Source organism: Propithecus coquereli, unplaced genomic scaffold (genome assembly GCF_000956105.1).
Source record: "Propithecus coquereli isolate 6110/MARCELLA unplaced genomic scaffold, Pcoq_1.0 Scaffold354, whole genome shotgun sequence".
Taxonomy (NCBI): domain Eukaryota; kingdom Metazoa; phylum Chordata; class Mammalia; order Primates; family Indriidae; genus Propithecus; species Propithecus coquereli.
In genome coordinates this window covers 194,075-214,529 of record NW_012149219.1, presented here as the reverse complement: position 1 = coordinate 214,529, position 20,455 = coordinate 194,075, and the positions used below count along the sequence as shown (strand labels likewise).

Genomic DNA, 20,455 nt, shown 5'->3' with positions numbered 1-20,455 from the left:
TACTTCTATAAGGAAAAAAATTATTTTTTATTGTAGTAAAATACGCATAACATAATGTTTACTATTAACCATTTTTAAGTGTACAATTCATTGGCATTAAGTGCATTCGCAGGGTTGTGCACCCATCACCGCTATCCATCTCCAGAACTTTTTTACCATCCCGAACTGAAACTCTGGCCCCCTTACACACCAACTGCCCATTCCTCCCTCCCACAGCCCCTGGTAATCTCTGTTCTATATTCTGTCTCTGAATTTCCCTATTCTAGGTGGCTCATAGAAATAGGATCACCTGATACTTTTCTTTTTGAGTCTGGCATATTGTACTTAGTATAATGTTTTCATAGTTTATTCATTTTATCGCATGTGTCAGAAATTTATTTCCTTTTATGGATCAATAATATTCTACTGTATGGATATACAGGTTGGGCATCTCTAATCTGAAAATCTGAAATTGAAATGCTACAAAACATGAAACATTTGAGAGCCAACATGACACCACAAGTGGAAAATTCTGCACCTGACACCTTTGCTTTCTGATAGTTCAATGTACGCAGACTGTTTCATGCACAAAATTATTAAAAAATTGTATAAAATTATCTTCAGGCTATATGTATAAGGTGTGTATAAAATATAAATGAGGTGGGGTATGGTGGCTCACACCTGTAATTCCAGTACTTGGGAGACCGAGGCAGGAGGATCACTTAAGGCCAGGAGTTCGAGACCATCCTGGGCAACATAGTGAGACCCCATCTCTATTTAAATAATAAAAAAAAAAGAAACGTAAGTGAATTTCATGTTTGGACTTGGGTCTCATCCCAAAGATATCTCATTATGTATATGCAAATATTCTAAAATCCAAAAAAAATCGAAATCCCAAACACTTCTGGACCCAAGGATTTCAGATAAAGGATACTCAACTTGTACCACATTTTGTTTATCCATGCATCTGTTGATGGATGCTTGGGCTGTTTCCACCTTTTGGCTATTGTGAATGATGCTGCTATGAACATTGGTGTATAAGTACCATTCCCTGCTTTCAGTTATTTGGGGTATGTACCTAGGCGTGGGGAAGTGCAAGATCATATGGTAATTCTGTGTTTAACTTTTGAAGAACCATCAAACTGTTTTCCATAGAAGCTGCACCGTTTTACATTCCCTACCATCAGTGCACAAGGATTCCAATTTCTCTACATCCTCATCAATACTTGTTATTTTCTGTTTTTTTTTTAATTATAGCTATTCTAATGAGTATGCAGCAGTATCTCATGGTGGTTTTGATTTGCATTTCCCTGATGGATAATGATGTTGAGCATCTTTTCATGTGGTTATTGGCTATTTGTATATCTTCTTTGGAGAAATGGGTATTCAAGTCCTTTGCCCATTTTTGAATTGGATTGTTTTTTGTTGTTGAATTGTAGGCGTTCTTTATGTATTCTGAATATTCATCCCTCATCACACCTATATGATTTGTGATTTTTTTTTACTATTCTGTAGGTTGTCTTTTCACTCTATTGACAGTGTCCTTTGATGCACAAAAGATTTTAATTTTGATGTAGTCCAATTTATCTGTTTTTACTTTGTTGCCTGTATTTTTGGTGTCATATCCAAGAATCATTGGCAAGACCAGTGTAATGAAGATTTTCCCCTATGTTTTCTTCTAAGAGTTTTATAGTTTTAGCTCTTAAATTAAGTCTTTGATCCATTTTGAGTTAATATTTGTATATGGTACGAGGTAATGGTCCAACTTCATCTTTTTGTGTGTGTTTGTTCAGTTTTCCTCATTGAAAGGTCTTGGCAGCCTTGTCAAAAATCAATTGACCATATATGGGAGAATTTATTCCTGGGATTTTTATTCTGTTCCATTGACCTATGTGTCTATGTTTATGCCAGTACCACATTGTTTTGATTTCTGTAGCTTTGCAATAAGTTTTGAAATCAGGAGCTATGAGTCCTCCAACTTTGTTCTTCTTTTTTAAGATCATTTTGGCCATTTGGGAAAAACTTTTTTTTTTAATATTTATTACTTGCAAGATCTGTATGGAATTTCTACCTTCTGAAAAGAATTCATTCTTCTCATTATAATTTTCTGGAACTGAATATTTTCTGCTGTATACTAAAGTGTGTATTTATGCTCCTAATTATAGAAAGAGTATCCGGAACAAAATGCAATTGTAAAGAGAATGCAATCTCTCCAACTTGATTGTGTGGCAATACCTCCAAGCAGGTCAAATTCAGGTAACTTACACTATGGTCAAAATCTATTTATTCATTTATATGTTTGCTCATTCATTTACTCAACTCTCTAAAATACTATTGGGGACCATATGGGAAACAGAAGAAACTATAAAAGCGAATACCCCTTTAAAGGAATTTATAATAATATTTGTGAGTCAAGTTACATATATTTGAACTATTAAGTAACAGTGTGCTCACCAAAATCATAGAGCATCCTGCACATAAGAGGCATAATATATCTGATAGGGAAAAGTGACAATTCAGGAGAAAGAAGAGGACATATGTGGAAGCAAAGTCCCTGAGGAGGATGGAGGTGACTAGATCTGGAGCACAAGCAGAGGGGCCGGTCTCAGATTCAAGCAGGGGTATTTTTGTCATTACAACAAAAGGGAAGGCGGAGTATATGATATTGAAGCCACTTATTAGCTGTCTGATCTGGAGCATGTAACTTTACCTCTTCTAAACCTCACCCATCAAATCGTGATAATTGCTCCCACCCTCAGAAGGTTTTTAAAGAATGAAAGAATCCATGGAAAGTGCTTAGGACAGAGCTGCTGTGATTCTTATTTTCCACCCTGAGTCACTCCAAGGAGACAAACTCCTCCTCAACCCAAGTCCCCCTCTTCCTTGGTCATCCCTGTGACGCTCGCATTTTCTTTTTGCTTGTTATAATTTCCCTAGTGCTCTCTTGCTGCCAGCCAGGGGCTCCTACTTGTTATCTGCAAAGCTTGCAGAGGAAGACCACCTCCGAAATGCTTTCTGCTTGTCTCTTACTTGTTTTCAGTATGTTACTCTGAGGTACGGATTCATGATGGTGCTCAGGTTTTATTTTACTTTTTGCTGTTTCACGAAACCCATTCCAGTGTTGATCATTTCTTGTCAGCCACAGAGCAACCCAGTTCACTGCACAGTTCCCAGGGACTCGGGATGGGTCCTGTGGAAGAGTCCTGGTTTGCTCCCTCCCTGGAGTACCAGCAAGAAGAGAAGATACCCAGCCTGCAGAGTAAACTCCAGGAGGAAGCCAACTACCATCTTTTTGGCAGTCGCATGGACAGGCAGATGAATCAGCAGCCCAGACAGAATGTGGCTTATGACAGAGAGGAGGAAAAGAGACGAAGGGTCTCCCATGACCCTTTTGCACGGCAGAGACCTTATGAGAATGTTCACAATGCAGGGGCAAAGGGCTTTGCTTACCCCAGCGCACCCAGTCATGGTAATGCAGCGCACGCACCAGCAGGGCCAACCAGCCAGCCCCAAGTACCATACTGGAACAATGGATTATATAGTCCACATGGTTTTGGAACAAGACCATTGGATCCAGGAACAGCAGGTCCAATTTGGTATGGGCCAAATTCAAGCCATATACCTAATCTGTATAAAACTCCAGTGCCCGAGACCAACGTGCTAGGAAACACACCGACCATTCCATTCATCTCCCTGCCACCAACAGGTAAACAGATCTTTAATAGTCACAATCTTATCCTTTTTTTATTTTTCTGAAAATAAGACATTTATCAGCTCTCTTGTAGCCTATAAGTTACGATGGGGAAAAAGGACAAGTTCAGAGTTTTTAGATGCCAGACGCAATTTGCCACTGTGGAATGAGCTCTGTCAGACCGCTTGGTCTGGGAGTATTTCAGTTTTGGTCTAGGATTCATGGCAGCTGCCCATGAGCGTTGGGTTATGGGTTGTTATGACTGCTGAACGTCTTCAACAATAACCTGAGTGGCACAGCAGTCCTGTTGTACTCAGTCTCTGATAAATGGGAAGACATCTGCTTCTGTGTTTTTATCTTGCTTGCTGGTTTTTGAAGGTAAGAAATAAGTCTTGGATATTTTTATTTCTTTTTATATAGGACAAAGACTGTCATTTGTGATGAAAAATTTTCTTTCAATTTCCATATTTTGTCAGGTGAAGTAAAAGCTAGGTGATAGTCGTTACCGACATTCTAGAGTGAAAGTAATTTCATTTAATTTCTAGCAACATTATCAAACAATACTTACCAATACCACCTTAACTACCTGAATGACATCTATGAAAGATGCCCACCTGTGTTCTGGAAATCTTAAAATCAACTTCAGTAGAGGAAGCTTTGAGAACCGTAGAGCTTAGTCACATTTTCTTTCAAAAAGGCCAAATTCTCTAAAATCTTCATTGGCAACATTCTGGATTTTTTTCTGTTTTTTTTTTTTTTGAGACAGGGTCTCACTCTGCTGACTCTGTCACCCAGTTGATCTTCCTGTCTCAGCCTCCTCAGTAGCTGAGACTACAGGCATGCACCACCACACCTAGCTAATTTTTGAAATTTTTTTTAGAGACAGGGTCTTGCCACATTGCCCAGGCTGGTCTCAAACTCCTGGCCTCAAGCAATCCTCTCACCTCAGCCTCCCAAAGCACTAGGATTACAGGTGTGAGCTACCATGCCTCGCCCCATAGGTTTTATTGTAAGATCTATGGAGTACTAAATATTGGATTTAGGTATTAAGCAGAATCTAAATCATATATAATCATATGAGTGAAATGTACTTTTGTTTCCTTTGTGTCTGGGAATAAAATTTTTCTTTAGTGTTGCCATATCATTTTATTCATTCATGAGTAATTTAATAAAAATTTCTAAAACACTTCCCACTTTGTGCCAGGCAGTTTTCTAGTCACTGGAGATACAACAGTGAACAAACAGCCTGAGTCCCTTCCCTTATGGAGCTTAAATCCTAGTGGATGGAAGGCAGACCATAAACCAATATTTAATGTGTCTTTTTTTTTTTTTTTTTTTGAGACAGAGTCTCACTCTTTTTTCTGGGCTAGAGTGAGTGCCGTGGCGTCAGCCTAGCTCACAGCAACCTCAAACTCCTGGGCTCAAGCGATCCTTCTGCCTCAGCCTCCTGAGTAGCTGGGACTACAGGCATGCGCCACCATGCCCGGCTAATTTTTTCTATATATTTTTAGTTGTCTGATTAATTTCTTTCTAATTTTTAGTAGAGGCGGGGTCTTGCTCTTGCTCAGGCTGGTCTCGATCTCCTGAGCTTAAACAGTCTTCCCGCCTTGGCCTCCCAGAGTGCTAGGATTACAGGCATGAGCCCCCACGCCCAGCCTAATGTATCATTTTTGATCCTGTCTCTGCAGAGTGACCCAAGCATACCAGTCTGGTGCCACAAATCCCCTTCTGTTCTCACTCTCCCTCTGGTACCTGGTTCTGCCAATGACAGATACATAGGGATCCAACCCCTTACTAATTCTGAGATGCTGTCAGTGGGGGACAGTAGACTTAGAGCTACAATAAGTAATAGAATTATCTGTGTTTCTGCCCGAAAAGATGATCCTGCTAAATACTGATTTAGCAAATGAACAAGTTGAGTTTCACATTGCAAATTTAACTGATTCTTCTGTAGCTTTCATTCTTGTCAAATAGTCCTAACTCTGCACCAAATGTGAGTGTTCTAATTTGCCATGCCATATATGGAGGGTTTGTCTATCCAGTAATTACAAAAGGAAAATAAATATTTCTTCACTTCGATGTAGTAGCTCCCAGGAACATTATTTTTTATTCAGTGCGCTGCTTCAAGTGAGGTCGGAAAAGGAAGGCTCACTGGACTGAGAGTTAGGAGACCCGAGTTCTAGTCCTGTTTGTGCCTCTCATTTATCTTGGTGACTTTGTACACATCGTTTTGCCTCTCCAGGGTTCATCATCCTCAGTTATAGATGAAAATGTTACAACTGAAAGTGTGTGTATTACAAGTCCTTGTGTGTTTCTAATATTGCATTAGTTTCTCCATTTCACAACTTTTATGGTTTTCCCAGTGGCCAGATCTGGGCTGGAAGGCAGCAGAAAGCACTGAGTCAAAAACACAAGCTTCAGGGTGCAGAGGTTAGGGGTAAAATCCTGGCTGGAGTCGCGTGCTCTCTGACCTAACCTCTGGGTAAGCCCGTGGTGAACACAGACTGAGCTGAGACAGTCAGTGTGAGCTGGAGGTGGTGGCCTGGGAGGTGCCTGACGACATACCGAGTAAGTGTGCAATGCCGGGTAGCTGCCTGTTACTAGCACTGTTAACAAAGAACACCGACAAAAGACAAACCCCGAGAGCTGGAGGGCACCTGAGAGCCTGTTGCCAGGGATTCTTTAGAAGGATTCCAAGGACCTCAGTTTCAGCAGCTTCACAGACCACCCAGAATGCCGTGCAGATGCCGAGTGTGCAGATGCCGAGTGTGTGCACCGCACGTTTCTCACACTTTTCAGGGGACAGGGTCCCTAGTTTCCTCGGCTTCATCAGAAAAAATGCAACAAAGTGAGCGTGGTGTCTGGTCCAGTGGGCTGCCGAGGGCCGAGTGTGCTGACCAGCGTACCTAGAGGTGAATTTCACTGACTTCCCTCAGAACTGTCTTCTCTGCCACCTTCTTTCTCCTACAAAGACACACTGAATGTTCTTTAGTGACAGGGCTGTTTCACAGGTTCAGCTCAGCATGGATGTCACTGACCATGTGCCCCGTGCTCAGTCCTGAGCTGGCGAGGGTAAGGAATGCCAGAATGAGTGAAGACGGGGTTTCTGCCCAAACAGACCCAGCTCTGATACTGAGCAGCCTAGGGCACGGTGCTGAGCCTAGGATTGGGGTGCAGGCTCTTGGAAGGAGGTAGATTTTTTTTTGGGTTGTTTCGGAACTTCCCAGTTGGGGGGACTTGGGGGCGGGGTTGGCGTTCCAGGCGGGGGGACCGGTTTGGGCAGGGGCGGTTCTTCCTTTTAAGGGTTCGGGGGGCCCCTTGGGGGGCTTGGGTTTTGCGGGTTGGGGCGAGGGAGGGGAGTGGAAGGAAGATCAGAGAGAGGTTGGGGAAAGCTGTGGCTCGCCTCGAGCACTGAACTGTGAGAGGTTTGGGTGTACTGTATAAAGAAGGAGGACCCTAACAGATGTTTGGGTAGTAGGATCCTGCTTGTAAATGTGGCCGAGACATGTTGTGTTGTTCATCCACATCTATTTTCGGATTTAGTGGCAGTCACATTTTTTTTTAATTGTGGTAAAATACACATAAAATTTGCCATTTTAACCATTTTTAAGTACAGTTCAGTGCCATTACTTACATTCACATTTTTGTACAACCACCACCGCCATCCATCCAGGACTTTCTCCTCTTCGCAGACTGAAACTCTGTCCCCATTAAATACCACCTCTCCGTTCCTCCTCCCTAGCGCCTGCCAACCACCATCCTACTTGCTTTCTTTATGGATCTGACTACTCGGGGTACCTGGTATGAGTGGAATCATCGATATTTGTCTTGTGAGTGCCTTACTTCACTCAGCAGATGCCCTCAAGGTTCATGCATATTGTAGCATGTGACAGGATTACCTTCCTCTGTAGGCCGGATCATATTCCACTGTGTGTATGGACCACATCTTGCTTATCGCCTGGTGGACACTTGGGTTGTGTCCACCCTTTGGGCTGTCGTGAATAATGCTACCATGAACATGAGTATACAGATATTTCCTCAAGACCCTGCTTTCAGTTCTTTTGGGTATATACCCAGAACTGGGACTGCTGGATCATGTGGCAATTCTATTCTTAATTTTTTAGGAACCTCTGTACTGTTTTCTGCAGCAGCTGCAGCTTTTCCATTCCCACCAGCAGAGCAAAGAGTTCCCTTTTCTTCACGTCCTTGCCAATACTTACTATTTTCTATTTTTTGATAGTAGCCATCCTAATAGGTATCAGGTAGTTTAGCCACATTTTAAAGAAGAAAATTTTAAAGGGCAGCATAGGATAATTAATTTAACTTTACATTTGGGGTAAAGCCCTGCTTTTTCACCATGCTGTATTTTTCCTCTTGCTTTTGATCTAGAAGTGCTTACTCGTGTGTTTCTCTCTGTTCAGACGAGCCTATAAAATGCACCGTATTCAACAGTAGTGGCATTCAGATTGGAGCCTACAATTACATGGAGATTGGTGGAATGGGTTCATCACTACCAGAGAGTACAAACATGAACTTGAAGGAAGAGCCAGCTTCTAAGTACGAAGATATCTTTGGTAAGAAGCTCTTGAAGGACCCAGTGTCTAGCAACCTTGAACTTTCTTACTTGCCAAAAGGGGCATAGTGGAATCTTAAAATTTCTCTGATGATTGTTTCTAAAAGTTTTCCCATGTTTTCTCTGTAAAATATCTCTGTGATTTCCATGTAATTCCATTGTAATTTACTTACTTTATAATACAGGGATAATCTCAGTATCTAATTGATGGCTATGTTGTGAAAATTAAATGAGTCGATATGTGTAAAAAGGTTAGAATGCTGCCTGGCACAGAGTAAGGTCGATAAAAGTGTTAAACTTTCTTCATCACCATCATCATCATCATCATCAATATTACTACTCAGACATGGGGGAAATAGCTCCCTCAGGTCCTAATCACAGGGGATTCTGTAAAAGTTAGAAGGCTATGCCTTCAACAGCACTGTGTCATAAAAACGAGAGAGCTGTCTCTTACAGGGTTCTACAATGCAGACCCATAACGTTAATCCCAAAGTACAATCTGGAAAAAGCAGTCATAAGGCCAAAACAATGTGATTAAGAACCCAGCTTTCTGGTTAACCCTGCGATTGGCAATTTTTTTCTCTAAAGGGCCAGCTAATAAGTATGTTAGGATTTGCTGGCTTTGAGATCCCTCTTGGAACTACTCAACTCTGTCATTGTAGTGCAAAAGCAACCATAGACAGTATGTACATGAAAGACCATAGCTGTGTTCCAGTAAGATTTTATTTACAAAAGCAGGCAGAGGGCCAGATTTGTCCCACAGGCCGTAGTTTGCCAATCCCTGATATTTGAAGGGTAGCCTTTAAAATACCCAGAACATCCCTTTTACCCCCAGGGATATTAAAAGAAAAAAGAATACCTATAACAGAGATTCTTAACTTTTTGGGGAGCCACAGATACTTTGGAGAATGTGATAAAACCCAGGAACCCTCTCCTAAAGAAATGTTGGCAAAATATGTCAAGTATCTTGGGAGATTCTTGGACTGCTGACATCCAGGGATGGCGACAGGCTGCATTAATAGGGGCTGAGGAAAGAATGGGAGTTGGGGAAAAATGAGATTATTTTTTTCCTTTTTTTTCTTTTTCATTGAGACAGGGTCTTGCTCTGTCACCCAGGCTAAAGTACAGTGGCACAATCATAGCTCATCGTAACTGCCAACTCCTGGGCGTAAGTGATCCTTCCACCTCAGCCTCCTGAGTAGCTGGGACTACAGGTGCATACCACCATGCCTGGCTAATTTTTAATATTACTATTTATTTGTAGTGGCAGGGTCTCGCTGTGTTGTCCAGGCTGGTCTCAAACTCCTGGGCTCAAGCAATCCTCCCACCTCAGCCTCCCAAAGTGCTGGGATTACAGGTGTGAGACACAGCACCTGAGATGTCTTTTTCCTTGTATTTAGTTTACTGAGGTAGGAGGAGGATCAACGAATATGGTTTGTTTGTTACGGTTGTTTTGTATTGGTATTTTTTTCCTTTTATTAATTATCTTTATGAAGGGCTAAGATGAAGGGATTAGTGGAAAGAGAGGTCCTGGCTATAGAAGAAGAGGGGACAGCAGAGCTGGGGAGAGGGGTAAGGCAAGGGATGGGTCCAAAAATGGACCTTAAAGAGTGTAGACACCTCATCCCTTGAAAGACAAGGGGAGGCATTGTAATTGAATGAGCTCACACTTGATGGTCTCAGTTTCCTTGATTAAGACAGACGAAATTGAACAGGTGGGTGAGGAGAATCAGGAGTCGGGTGGCCTTGACTCTGGCCAGATGTAAGTGGAAAATGTCCAAAAGGAACAAAAATGGTGTTTTTTTCCCTTTATATCTGGAAAGGTCTAATATAAACAGGGCCACCGGCTAAGGCCCAACCTGGTAGCCACATAGGGGTTTTGTTCACAAAGCCAGGATTCACCTGCCAGAAGCAAGAAGTGCCCTATTCTGATGCACACACAGACTCCATGTAGGCGAGCAGGCTTGCAGTGTCTTCCAGTGAGTGCGCAGCTGTATAATCAAGACGTTATCTTTCTCGCTGTCTCCTGGTACCCTTCACTTAGGGTTTTTAGCAATTCAGGAAGGGGTCATAGCTTGATACCTTTTTCTCTTTTCCATTTGGCAGATAATACCACTAGTCTGAGTGATAAACACCTGGACCCAGTCAGGGAAAATCTGGGAAAGCACTGGAAAAGCTGTGCCCGTAAGCTGGGCTTCACTCAGTCTCAGATTGATGAAATTGACCACGACTATGAGCGAGATGGACTCAAAGAGAAGGTTTACCAGATGCTCCAGAAGTGGCTGATGAGGGAAGGCGTTAAGGGGGCCACGGTGGGAAAGCTGGCCCACGCACTCTACCAGTGTTCCAGAATAGACCTTCTGAACTGCTTGATCCACGTCAGCCAGAACTAGCCCTGGAGGGCGTCGGCAGCAGAAGCAGCCTCCTCACTTGGTGAATAGCCTGTTGGAAAGTGCGCTGCCTCGGCGCGTTCAGAATTCTTTCCTCCCTGAAATGGGTTCTGCGCCTGCATAAACATGTCCTGCACTTCGTAGCTGCAGAGTGGAAGAGAAATCTGTAACAAACAGCCGCTCTCAGGAAAGTGTACACCTGTTCATGTCCCAGCACCAACCAAAAGAGCTTAATTGGGTTTTGAGGGAGAGAACCAGGAAGGTCCTTTCTTTCAGCTCATGCCATAACCCACGATCATGCTAGCCATTCAGTTTCCTAGACTTTGAGAAAAAAGAAAATTCAGAGAACATAAAATAAATCAACTTTCTTATTTGGTGCTCTCTTCCACATAGACTCCTGTTATAACCAAAGTACTGTAAAATTCTAAGTCCTGTGCAGTATTTTTGTATTATAACAGCAGTTCATTCCCAAATTATAGGGTCTGTTAATGTCAGTATCAAATGCTGTGTCAGTCACTACAGGCTTTAAGAATTACATGCACTCTCTATTATATTAAGTTATGAATTAATTTTTAACTGAATTTACATTTAGTTAATTTGTAAATTAACTGAAGAGATTTTAAGGGGTGGTACTAAGGAGGGGGAAAAAATAGAGGGGGGAGGGAACCATCAGAATTTCCCAGGCTTTTGTTGTAAGGAATTGCTACTAAATGTGACCACTACAAAAACTGATTAATTTTCTAAGTACTTTCCTAGCATTCTGGTACTTTCACCTACCCTGGGTGTCCGGAAGAGGGAACAAGTATGCAGGGAATATTAATATCTTCACATCTGGTTGTGACTGGAGCCTCAGGGCTGATCACCGTTGAGCTGTTTCCTCAGTTTGCCCCAGTGTACTATAGAAACGGTTTTATTTTTTTCTGTGTGCCACAAAGTGAAAAAGGACAGCTTCTGAGTCTGGCAGTTGTATCTCTAGTATTTGACCTTCCAAAGCCAACCCGAAACCTGAAGGAACTATTAATGGAAGAGTAGGAGACTGAACCCCGGTGGGCCATCTGGAGCGTCTGCTGGCAGTTTGCTAAACGGAAAGGAAATGCCATGTGCTTGGCTCTCCCAAGAGGGAGGGCAAGAACGGTACAGTGATGGTCAGAATGGATTCCGGTGTCTTGCTATTGTTGGTTCTGATTCTGAATCCTCAACTCCAGCAGACACACACCTTTGCAGCCCTGAAGTGGGGCTGCACAGGAGCGCTTCTCAACCTCGGCACCGCTGGCGTCTTGGCTGGGTAGTTCTTTGTCGTAGGAGCTGTCGTGTGCCTCGTAGGATGTTGGAAGCATCCCTGGCCTCTACCTCCTTGATGTCAATAGTACTGTTCTCCTCTTCCTCCCTCTCCTAGTTGTGACAAAAACGTCTCTAGACACTGCCAAATGTTCCTTGGAAAGGCAGAATTGCCCTGGTTGAGAAGACCACCGCTGTACAGTGACGCTCCTCCATTCTGTCCACACATCCGGCTCACTACCAAGCTGCCACACACCAGGCCGAGAGGGAGATTGGAGGTTGGACAGGGTCCAGCTTTCATCAGAGGGGCCTGGGTGATTTCTTTTCTAAATGTATCCCTTGTTCCACCATCCTAACAGTGTTCTAAAGCTTCTAAAATTGCAAAGAGATTGAATGATCAATATTAGACAAAAATACAGTTTTTTAAATGAACTTTTTTAAATAAAATTTAATATCTCAACTACAGGCCATTGAGGTGATGTGTGTGTTTGTATGACTGGAACAGTCTGGGATTCTCCACCGTGCCTCTGCCACTGAGGTTGGCATCTCCTGTGCACACTCCCCCTTCTCCCTCCTGCTGGCCCGAGAGGAAGCTGATGGTAAAAGAATAGAAGCTCCCAGATCATTTCTGCCCCCATATGAGAGGCCTGCAGCACTGCTGTCCTTCCCACATGGCTCCGAGGCCTTGCCTTCACCTCCTGTCTCTCAACACCACGCAGAAAAGAGCCAAGTGTGCCTCTGTGGGTTTAGCACCCTGCTGTTCGTGGGCAGAAACCAGGTCAGCAAAAGGACACCGAATAGAAAATGAGAAAGAAGACAATCCAAACTTGGTTCCAAGAAAGATATTCATTCACACCCTGGGGTTGTTAGTGGTTAATAAGACCCACTTCCAGCCCCCACCGTCTTGATGGGCAGGTTTGCCACTTGTCACTGTAGTCATAATCTTCACTTTGGGTTTATCATGTGAATTTAGAGCTTCAGGAATAAGAAAAGGAGCTCTTCTTCACAAAATGTTTTAGATAGTATTTTGGTGTACATTTTAACAGGTGTTATAAAGAAAAGGTTTTTCTAATAATAGTGTAAATAGGAGTGTAAATATTTAAGATTTTAGAAGCAGCTGATTACAAAGAAATCATAGAAGAGCTAATGCTACTACAGTGGGTTCTACAGTCTGTGATAATCCAAGTGTTGAGTTTTGAAATTAAACAGGTTGAAATTCCCCCTTGCCACTCTTCAGCTGTGTAACGTAGGGCTTGCTTCCTAACCTCTCCTAGCCTCAGTTTCCTCATCTGTAAATGAGGGGGCAATAGCACATAAAGTTGATGTGACGATTAAAATAAGATGATGCATCTTAAGGTATGTGGCACAAAAACGGCAGTTATTTTTTAAACTGTACAATTGTGTTATGCATAAAAAACTAGTTCTCATGTGTGTACTTAAACCATGACACCAATAACCTAAAAACTCGGTGCTACTATTTTTGCTTAGCAATAGGGTAACGTGTTGAAGTTGTACAGACAACTGTATTTAACCCTCATCATCTCTGACAAGAAATCTCAACATTTCAGAAAAAAGGAAATATTGACCTCACTAAAGATTTCTGAAAGTCAAATGATATTAAAGACAATTCAAACATTATATATTTAACTTTCCTTCTGTGTGGGAATTACTGTAATAATAGATTTATGTTGAAAGTAGAATATAAACTTTTTTCATATTCTGTATTAGGCCCAAACTGCCTTTACTACTCAAGAAGCTCCAATGGGCCAGTGAGGACCCTGCAGGTAATAGAACTTTCCACAGCTACAGCACTTGAAAGCACAGGACTATGATACAAGAAGGGTCTCGGAGGAAAAATAAAGCAATCTGCAAAGAAGTTGTTGTCTCCAGTAATCCAAGCCAAGGCTACAACAGTAACCATGAATCCGCTAGTTATTTCCACTTCAGGTAGCCCAAAATGGGATAGTCGTTTTTCCACCACTGACCATTCAATTGTATATAATGTCTATAACCTTTATAAAGCTTGAATTTTATGGTCAAAAAACATTGTGATCAAATACATAAATACTACAAACCATTTTTAAGTGCACAGTTCAGCGGCATGAAATACATTCACAGCGTTGTGCAGCCAGCACCACCATCCGTCTCCAGAACTTGCTCACGTTCCCAGACTGAAAGTCCGTCCCCATTAAACACTACCTCCCCTTTCGGCCCCTCCGCGCCCGGCAACCGCCCTCCTGCTGTCTGTCTCTATGATCTGGCCACGCTAGGTACCTCAGACGAGTGGAATCACACAGTATTTGTCTTTTTGGGTCTACTTCATTTAGCATAATGTCCTCCAAGTTCATCCACGTTGTAGCATGTGTCAGAATTTCCTCCCTTTTTAAGGCTTAATAATATCCCATTGTACAGACAGATCACAGTTTGGTTATCCATTCATTTGTTGTTGGACACTTGGGTCACTTCCACCCTTTCGGCTGTTGTGAAATATGCTGCTATGAACATGGGTGTACAAATGTTCTTCAAGACCCTGCTTTCAATTCTTACGGGTGTACACCCAGAAGTGGAATTGCTGGATCATGCGGTGATTCTATGTTTAATTTTTCGAGGAACCGCAATACTGTCTACCACAGTGGTTGCACCATCATGCATTCCCACCAGCACCGCACAACGGTCCCAATCTCTGCACATCTTCGCCAACACTCATTTCTGAGATTTTTGCTAGTAGCCATCCTAACGGGTATGAAGTGGTGTAAAGAAAAAGATATATAGATCCCATCATCCCTAAAAGCGAGTGCACCTCACCCCACCCTTAGCAGCCAGGCATAGCGCCGAGTCTCCACCCGCTCCTCCGGAGCCCCCGGCTGGACGCCCATCAGAGAGGGAAGGATGGAGGGCGGCCTCGCCCCCTGGAATGGCCTCGGTCGCCGCAGCGACGGGCCGGGCGGCCGGCGCCCGCTGGGACCACCACCGCGGAGCCAAGGCTGACGCAGGGAGGAATGCGGGCAGCCGGGGAGAGCGCCAACCCATTTCAGGACTGGCGAAACCCCAGCCGGGTTTCTGTACGTTCTAGGCAAGAAGCGGGCGGGGCGGGGCTTCGGTGGGGGCGGGCCGAAAGAGGGGGCTTCGCGGCGGACGGGCCAGGGCGGGGCGTGGCGTGGCGTCGAGGCGGGGCCGGCTGTGGGCAGGGCGTCGAAATGGGACCGGCTGAGGGCGGGGCGTCGAGGCATGACCGGTTGTAGGCGGGGCGTGGAGGCGGGGTCGGTTGTGGGCAGGTCGTCGAGGCGGGGCCTCAAGGCACACCCGACTGTGGGCAGGGCGTCGAGATGGGACAGGCTGAGGGCGGGGCGTGGAGGCATGACCGGCTGTGGGCGGGGCGTGGAGGCATGACCGGCTGTGGGAGGGGCGTGGAGGCACACCCGACTGTGGGCAGGGCGTCGAGATGGGACAGGCTGAGGGCGGGGCGTCGAGGCATGACCGGCTGTGGGCGGGGCGTCGAGGCGGGGCGGGCCGAGGTCTGCGGCAGGCACCGGCGCGGGCGCCCCCTTCGGCGGGAGCTCGGACATGGCTGCCGCGCTGGGCAGCCGGGGCGTGCTGCGGCGGTCCCTCTCGGCGCTGAAGGCCGGGATCCACGTCCCCCGCGCGGGGCCCGCGGCGGCGTTCGGGTAACGGCACCTGCCCCATCGGGAGGCTCCTGCGTCGGCGCGCTCGGGGGGCGGCGGGAGGGGCGCGCGCCGGCCGCAGGTGGGCTGTCGGCGCGGGGAGGGCCGAGGCGCAGCTGGCCGCCGGGTCCGCCCTTCAGCTCTCCTAGCACTGTTAAGGCTTCAGTCCCGAGTCCCGAGTTCCCTGACTTTTCTCTTGTTTGCTGATCTCGAACTTTAATATGCAAGAGAGCCATCTTGCGAATCTATGAAAAGCAGAATCCCGGGCCTCACTCTCAGATCCTGGAGGATCTGAGGTAGGTGTGTGGAGGTACTCGGGAAGCTGCTTTTTACTCTTTTGTCCTCCCTCCGTTCCCTCCATTTCAGATAAAACAATAACGACAAAAAACTGGATTAGTCTCTGACCTGCTGCCTTGATAGTGGGTACTGTTGGTTTCTAGAGATTCTGGGTAGAAATGTGGATAAAGCAGCATGAAGCTTGCTTTACTTTAGTTTCTACAGACACACGTGCACACACATATACACACACAGATGTACACAATGCATGCATGCGATTAACTGTTGATGAGTCCATTCCATTAGTGACTAGGAAAAAAGTCAAATGCTAGGTAGGTACCTGGCATTTAGAACTTTACTTGATCGACTGTGGAAACGTCTAGATTGAGAACTTAATCTGGAAGCAGATAGGAAGGCAGATCCGAACAGCTTTTAAATTTTTATGTGATTGACTAGCTCTTGAGTTTCATATTTCATTTAGGTTCTTTCATTATTATTTTGGAATTATTAGAAGATTTTCAGGACTATTTTGATAGATGGAAAAACATGTCAATGGCCACAGCTAGATACATCAATAGTGAAAAATGGGCATTTTATCCAGTTTCCTGTCTGCAGAAAGGGATTGAAATCAGGTTACAGGGATTGTACCAATGTCATAGTTCTGATAGTTTATTTAATGATTGCAGGAAAGCCCCAACTACCTAGCTGCACTACAGATCATTCTTCCTAAAACGGGTCTGAAAAACAGGTTTCTCTGGATTTTGTACTGCCATTTTATAAATGTGGCTGCAAATTGATATGACATGTGATCTGGGAAAACAAGCATGGGATTGGTTCATCCTGAATCAAGGCCGCAGCCCAACATAAGTAGGTAAATAAATACTTCGCTTCAAAACAGCCAGTACCCAACCTACAATTGAGTTGTGTTCCAAAAATGTGTTTGTTTAAGTTTGTTGTTTGGAACTTTGACCCTTTCTTACATGATCTGGAAGGTGGTTTATTTCTGGGTCAGGTCAAAAAAGCCTTTTCTACCTGAAATTGTATGTTATATATAGTTATAATATCAATAACTTACGGAACCTAACAGTCTACCTGAAGAAAAATATTTTCCAGGTTCAACCTTGGTATACCCTGCCAGAGGATCAGAGACCATCCTTCCACTGATGCCTGCCACCACGCTCTATCTGGCAGTGCCTGAGCCCTACTGAGGACTCTGTTCTGCCATGAGGTTAGAGAGGAGTCATGGTCTTTGGAGTTCTAATGGCCATGTTGCCACTTCTTAGCTGGGCAAATGTATACACGTTACTCAACCTCTCTGAGCCTGCTGCCTTGCAGAGTTTTTGTGAGGATTTGAAACAGCAAATGTAAAAGGCCTGAGACATAATAAATACCAAGTAATTAGTAGGTACAATTGGAATATCTAAATAATACAATATATAAAAGATGTAAAACTCATAAAAATTCATATAAATTTCAAGCCCCGGGGTTAGTTAATACTTTATTGTGGCTAATGACTACTTTGGAAAAAGAAACAAAAGAATAGCTGAATATATACTACTGAATGAGGACTTCCAAAATGAGGGTGTGTCTTATTAAGTAGCCCCATTTTTTATCTCTAAGCAAAGCGCCAAAGAGCTGAGGCCCTGGGGTCAGGCACTCAGATGCCCATCTTGGCTTTGCAGGTTACTAGCAGTGGGACTGGGGCAAATTACCTGATCCTCAGGCTCTTCAGTGGTAAAATTAGGTTAAGTATAATGTGCACCTCAGAGCAAAAATGAGGGGGCTAGGTAAAGTTCTTAGGGCGCATGACACATAGTCGCAAAGGTTAGCTTCAGTTTAACTATTCGCAACAGTGTTATATCCTTGCCCCTCCCAACAGTATACTCTGCCTCTCTGAGGGGAGCAGCTCAGCCCCCTCACTACTGTTGTAAGGTGATCCTTTCCTTTCGCAAAATTGCCTGCTCAGCCTTTCAGAAAGAGGGAGTCTAGGATAAACACAAGGTAGGAAGGCATGCTTTAAAAGGGAGACGGGATTTTTTTTCCTCCAAGAAATTAACTCAGTCATTCTCAACCTTGGTTGCCTATTAGAATCTGGGTAATTTAAAAAATGTAGATACCTGGCTCCCACCCCAGATATTTTTGGTTTGAGACAGTGTCTCGCTCTGTCACCCTGGCTTAGAGTACAGTGGTGTCATCCTAGCTTACTGCAACCTCATATTGCTAGACTCAAGCAATCCTCCTGCCTCAGCCTCCCGAGTAGCTGGGACTACAGGTGCGTGCCACGATCCCCGGCTGATTTTTAAAAATTTTTTTAGAGATGGGGTCTTGCTATGTTGCCCAGGCTGATCTCAGACTAATAGGCTCAAGCAGTCCTCCCACCTTGACCTCCCAAAGTACTGGGATTACAGGCATGAGCCACCACACCTGGCCCCTTTGTCTTATGTTGGAAATTCATTTGCTTTTGTTCATAAACAATCCTTTTGGCAGACTCCATTAACCCCAGGGCGTGGGCCTACGTGATAATGGCAGGTACTCTGGTGATGGATGATGGACATGTAGGACGTTGATGACGGAGCACCCAGGACATTCTCTTTCCCCTCAGCCTGGCTGCAAGCCCTTCACAAATAGGCCCCAGCCTTGGCTCACGCTCTGCCTGCACACTCCTGCTAGGGTGGACACTGGCTTGTCCGCCCACACGGCTGTTGCTCCTGGGCCGGTGACCATGCTATTTCTTCTTCAAGAAATGCCCTCCCCACCATATTCTTTTTTCAGAGTTTTACCCATCTTTGCCAGTTCATCTCAAATGCTACTTTTTCTCTCTTCTCAGATATCTCTACCCAGCCCTGATATGATCTCTCTGTCCGCCGTCTAAAGCCATCTTCCAAGTCTTCTGCCTTTGTAAATACTTCCCCAACATTGAGTTCCCATTATGCTGGACTCTAAACTACCTGGTTTTGTTTCTGTATTATTTTAGGCAACCAAAAGAATATGGGATGGCAGTAATTAGGAAAAAAAATACAGTTTGGAATGGGAAATCAAAACATAGATACAGCAAAGTGCAGAGGGAAGTTAGAGGGTTTTTGCAGAAGAGACTTCGGAATGATCATGGGAGCTGAAGCAAAGAATCCTATGTGAGCTGGTGCCCTGGTGCTGGCTTAGAGAGTGTGAGGCAGCAACACCCGGTCCCAGAAACGGACCAGCTTTGGATGGTGAGAATGAGGGAGAGGGGCTTCTTGTTATACCTGATAGCCTCACGGTGCAGAAGACTTTTACAAGCACCTCCTCAGCACTTCAGGGAAGGGAGCCCCAAGGAGTAACACAGAAAAAGGATAGTATCATGCACATTATTACTAACACGAGCCGAGCCGGGTAAGTGCTGGTCATCTCTGTTTAGGGAGTTGCCTCATTTTATTTAGTAAACACAGGAAAAAATACTGCTAAGAACTTTCATTCCATCCAGGTACCTCAAGTTCTTCGTTTCTTCAGTCATAACAGCCTCCCTGAGGTCTGCAGAGCAAATCCTCTGTCTTTATCTTCTCTCCTACTAGACCGAACAAAGCAGATGCACCAATATGCAAACGTTTGCTGAAATGAGTCTTCTCAATAGAGTGCGTTTATTTGCCTCTGTCTTGATCCTCAGCTATCTGAAGCCATCTTAACCACAGAGATGAATTCCTCTGAGCAATAGGATGTTAATAACAAGCAAATTGGTGGTGCCACTATTGCCATTGCTCTGTGGCTTTGTAATTGCTCCTCTAATTAGTGTTTCTGTGGATAATGAGCTTGCAGTTATGTCAGGCCTTATTACCACCTCATTCTGCCTTGTATTTTTCCAAAAATTGTGTGTTAAGATTAGATGTACCTGTATTCAACTCATTTGTTTCTGCGGTTGTTTCTTTCTTACTTGAAGTTGGCTGATGAGATGAAACCAAAAGAGGAAATAGGACTTTGCTCGTTCAAAAGTGCTGCATTTCAGGAATCATTCTGACTAAGGGGAGGGGTAGGGAAGGGAGTATGTAAAAGAAAAAGGAGGCAATGGTTGATTTAAGTTTATCAACAATTCACTAGGAGAAGAGGAGCATCTCCTCCTAACGCCTGTCCTTGTGTGCTGCTACGTCCCTTCCGTGCGTCACTCAGCCATCTGGTAAAGTAGCAGAGGCTGCTGGGGCCTGGTGCAGGGCCCTTGCGTGTGCTCTATCGTGTACACCCCTGGACGCCTCTTCTGGAGCTGCCGAAGAGCAGCTGAGGAAAGGTTAATCGGAACACACGTGTCATTCTGGCAGGACACATGCTGCCATTAGCCCTGCCCCGAGGCCATTGGTAGGAGGGAGGGCTTTTGAGATGGGGGCTTATGGACGTGGCTATTTAACAGTCAACACAGAAATATTTCAACATCTTAAAAAACGGGTATGGCCATCTCAGTGCAGAGGGGCGTTCCTGACTATAGCCCTCTTGCAGCTGGCCGGACCACATAAGAAGCCTTACACCTCAAGCACTGCCTGAGATCCAGGCCTTCCTTCCGGACGCCTGGGGTCAGCCACATCCTTTAGAACGCTGTCAGGGCTGCTGCAAGTCTGCACCCCCGCTAGGCCTGCTGACGTGCCGG

General features: G+C 44.6%; 2 protein-coding genes across 2 annotated transcripts in view; both read left to right on the top strand.

The window, feature by feature from the left end:
• The window catches only part of RIPK1 (receptor (TNFRSF)-interacting serine-threonine kinase 1), a 36,163-nt gene extending 23,815 nt beyond the window's left edge, over positions 1-12,348 (top strand). Inside the window, exons 7-10 of the mRNA XM_012651367.1 lie at positions 2,145-2,235; positions 3,119-3,685; positions 8,092-8,244; positions 10,350-12,348. Coding sequence (XP_012506821.1) covers positions 2,145-2,235; positions 3,119-3,685; positions 8,092-8,244; positions 10,350-10,636 — 1,098 coding nt within the window. The 3' untranslated portion in view covers positions 10,637-12,348. The remainder of the gene's footprint in view (positions 1-2,144; positions 2,236-3,118; positions 3,686-8,091; positions 8,245-10,349) is intronic.
• Positions 12,349-15,451: 3,103 nt separating this feature from the next.
• Positions 15,452-20,455, top strand: part of BPHL (biphenyl hydrolase-like (serine hydrolase)) — a 31,159-nt gene continuing 26,155 nt past the window's right edge. Inside the window, exon 1 of the mRNA XM_012651379.1 lies at positions 15,452-15,576. Coding sequence (XP_012506833.1) covers positions 15,476-15,576 — 101 coding nt within the window. The 5' untranslated portion in view covers positions 15,452-15,475. The remainder of the gene's footprint in view (positions 15,577-20,455) is intronic.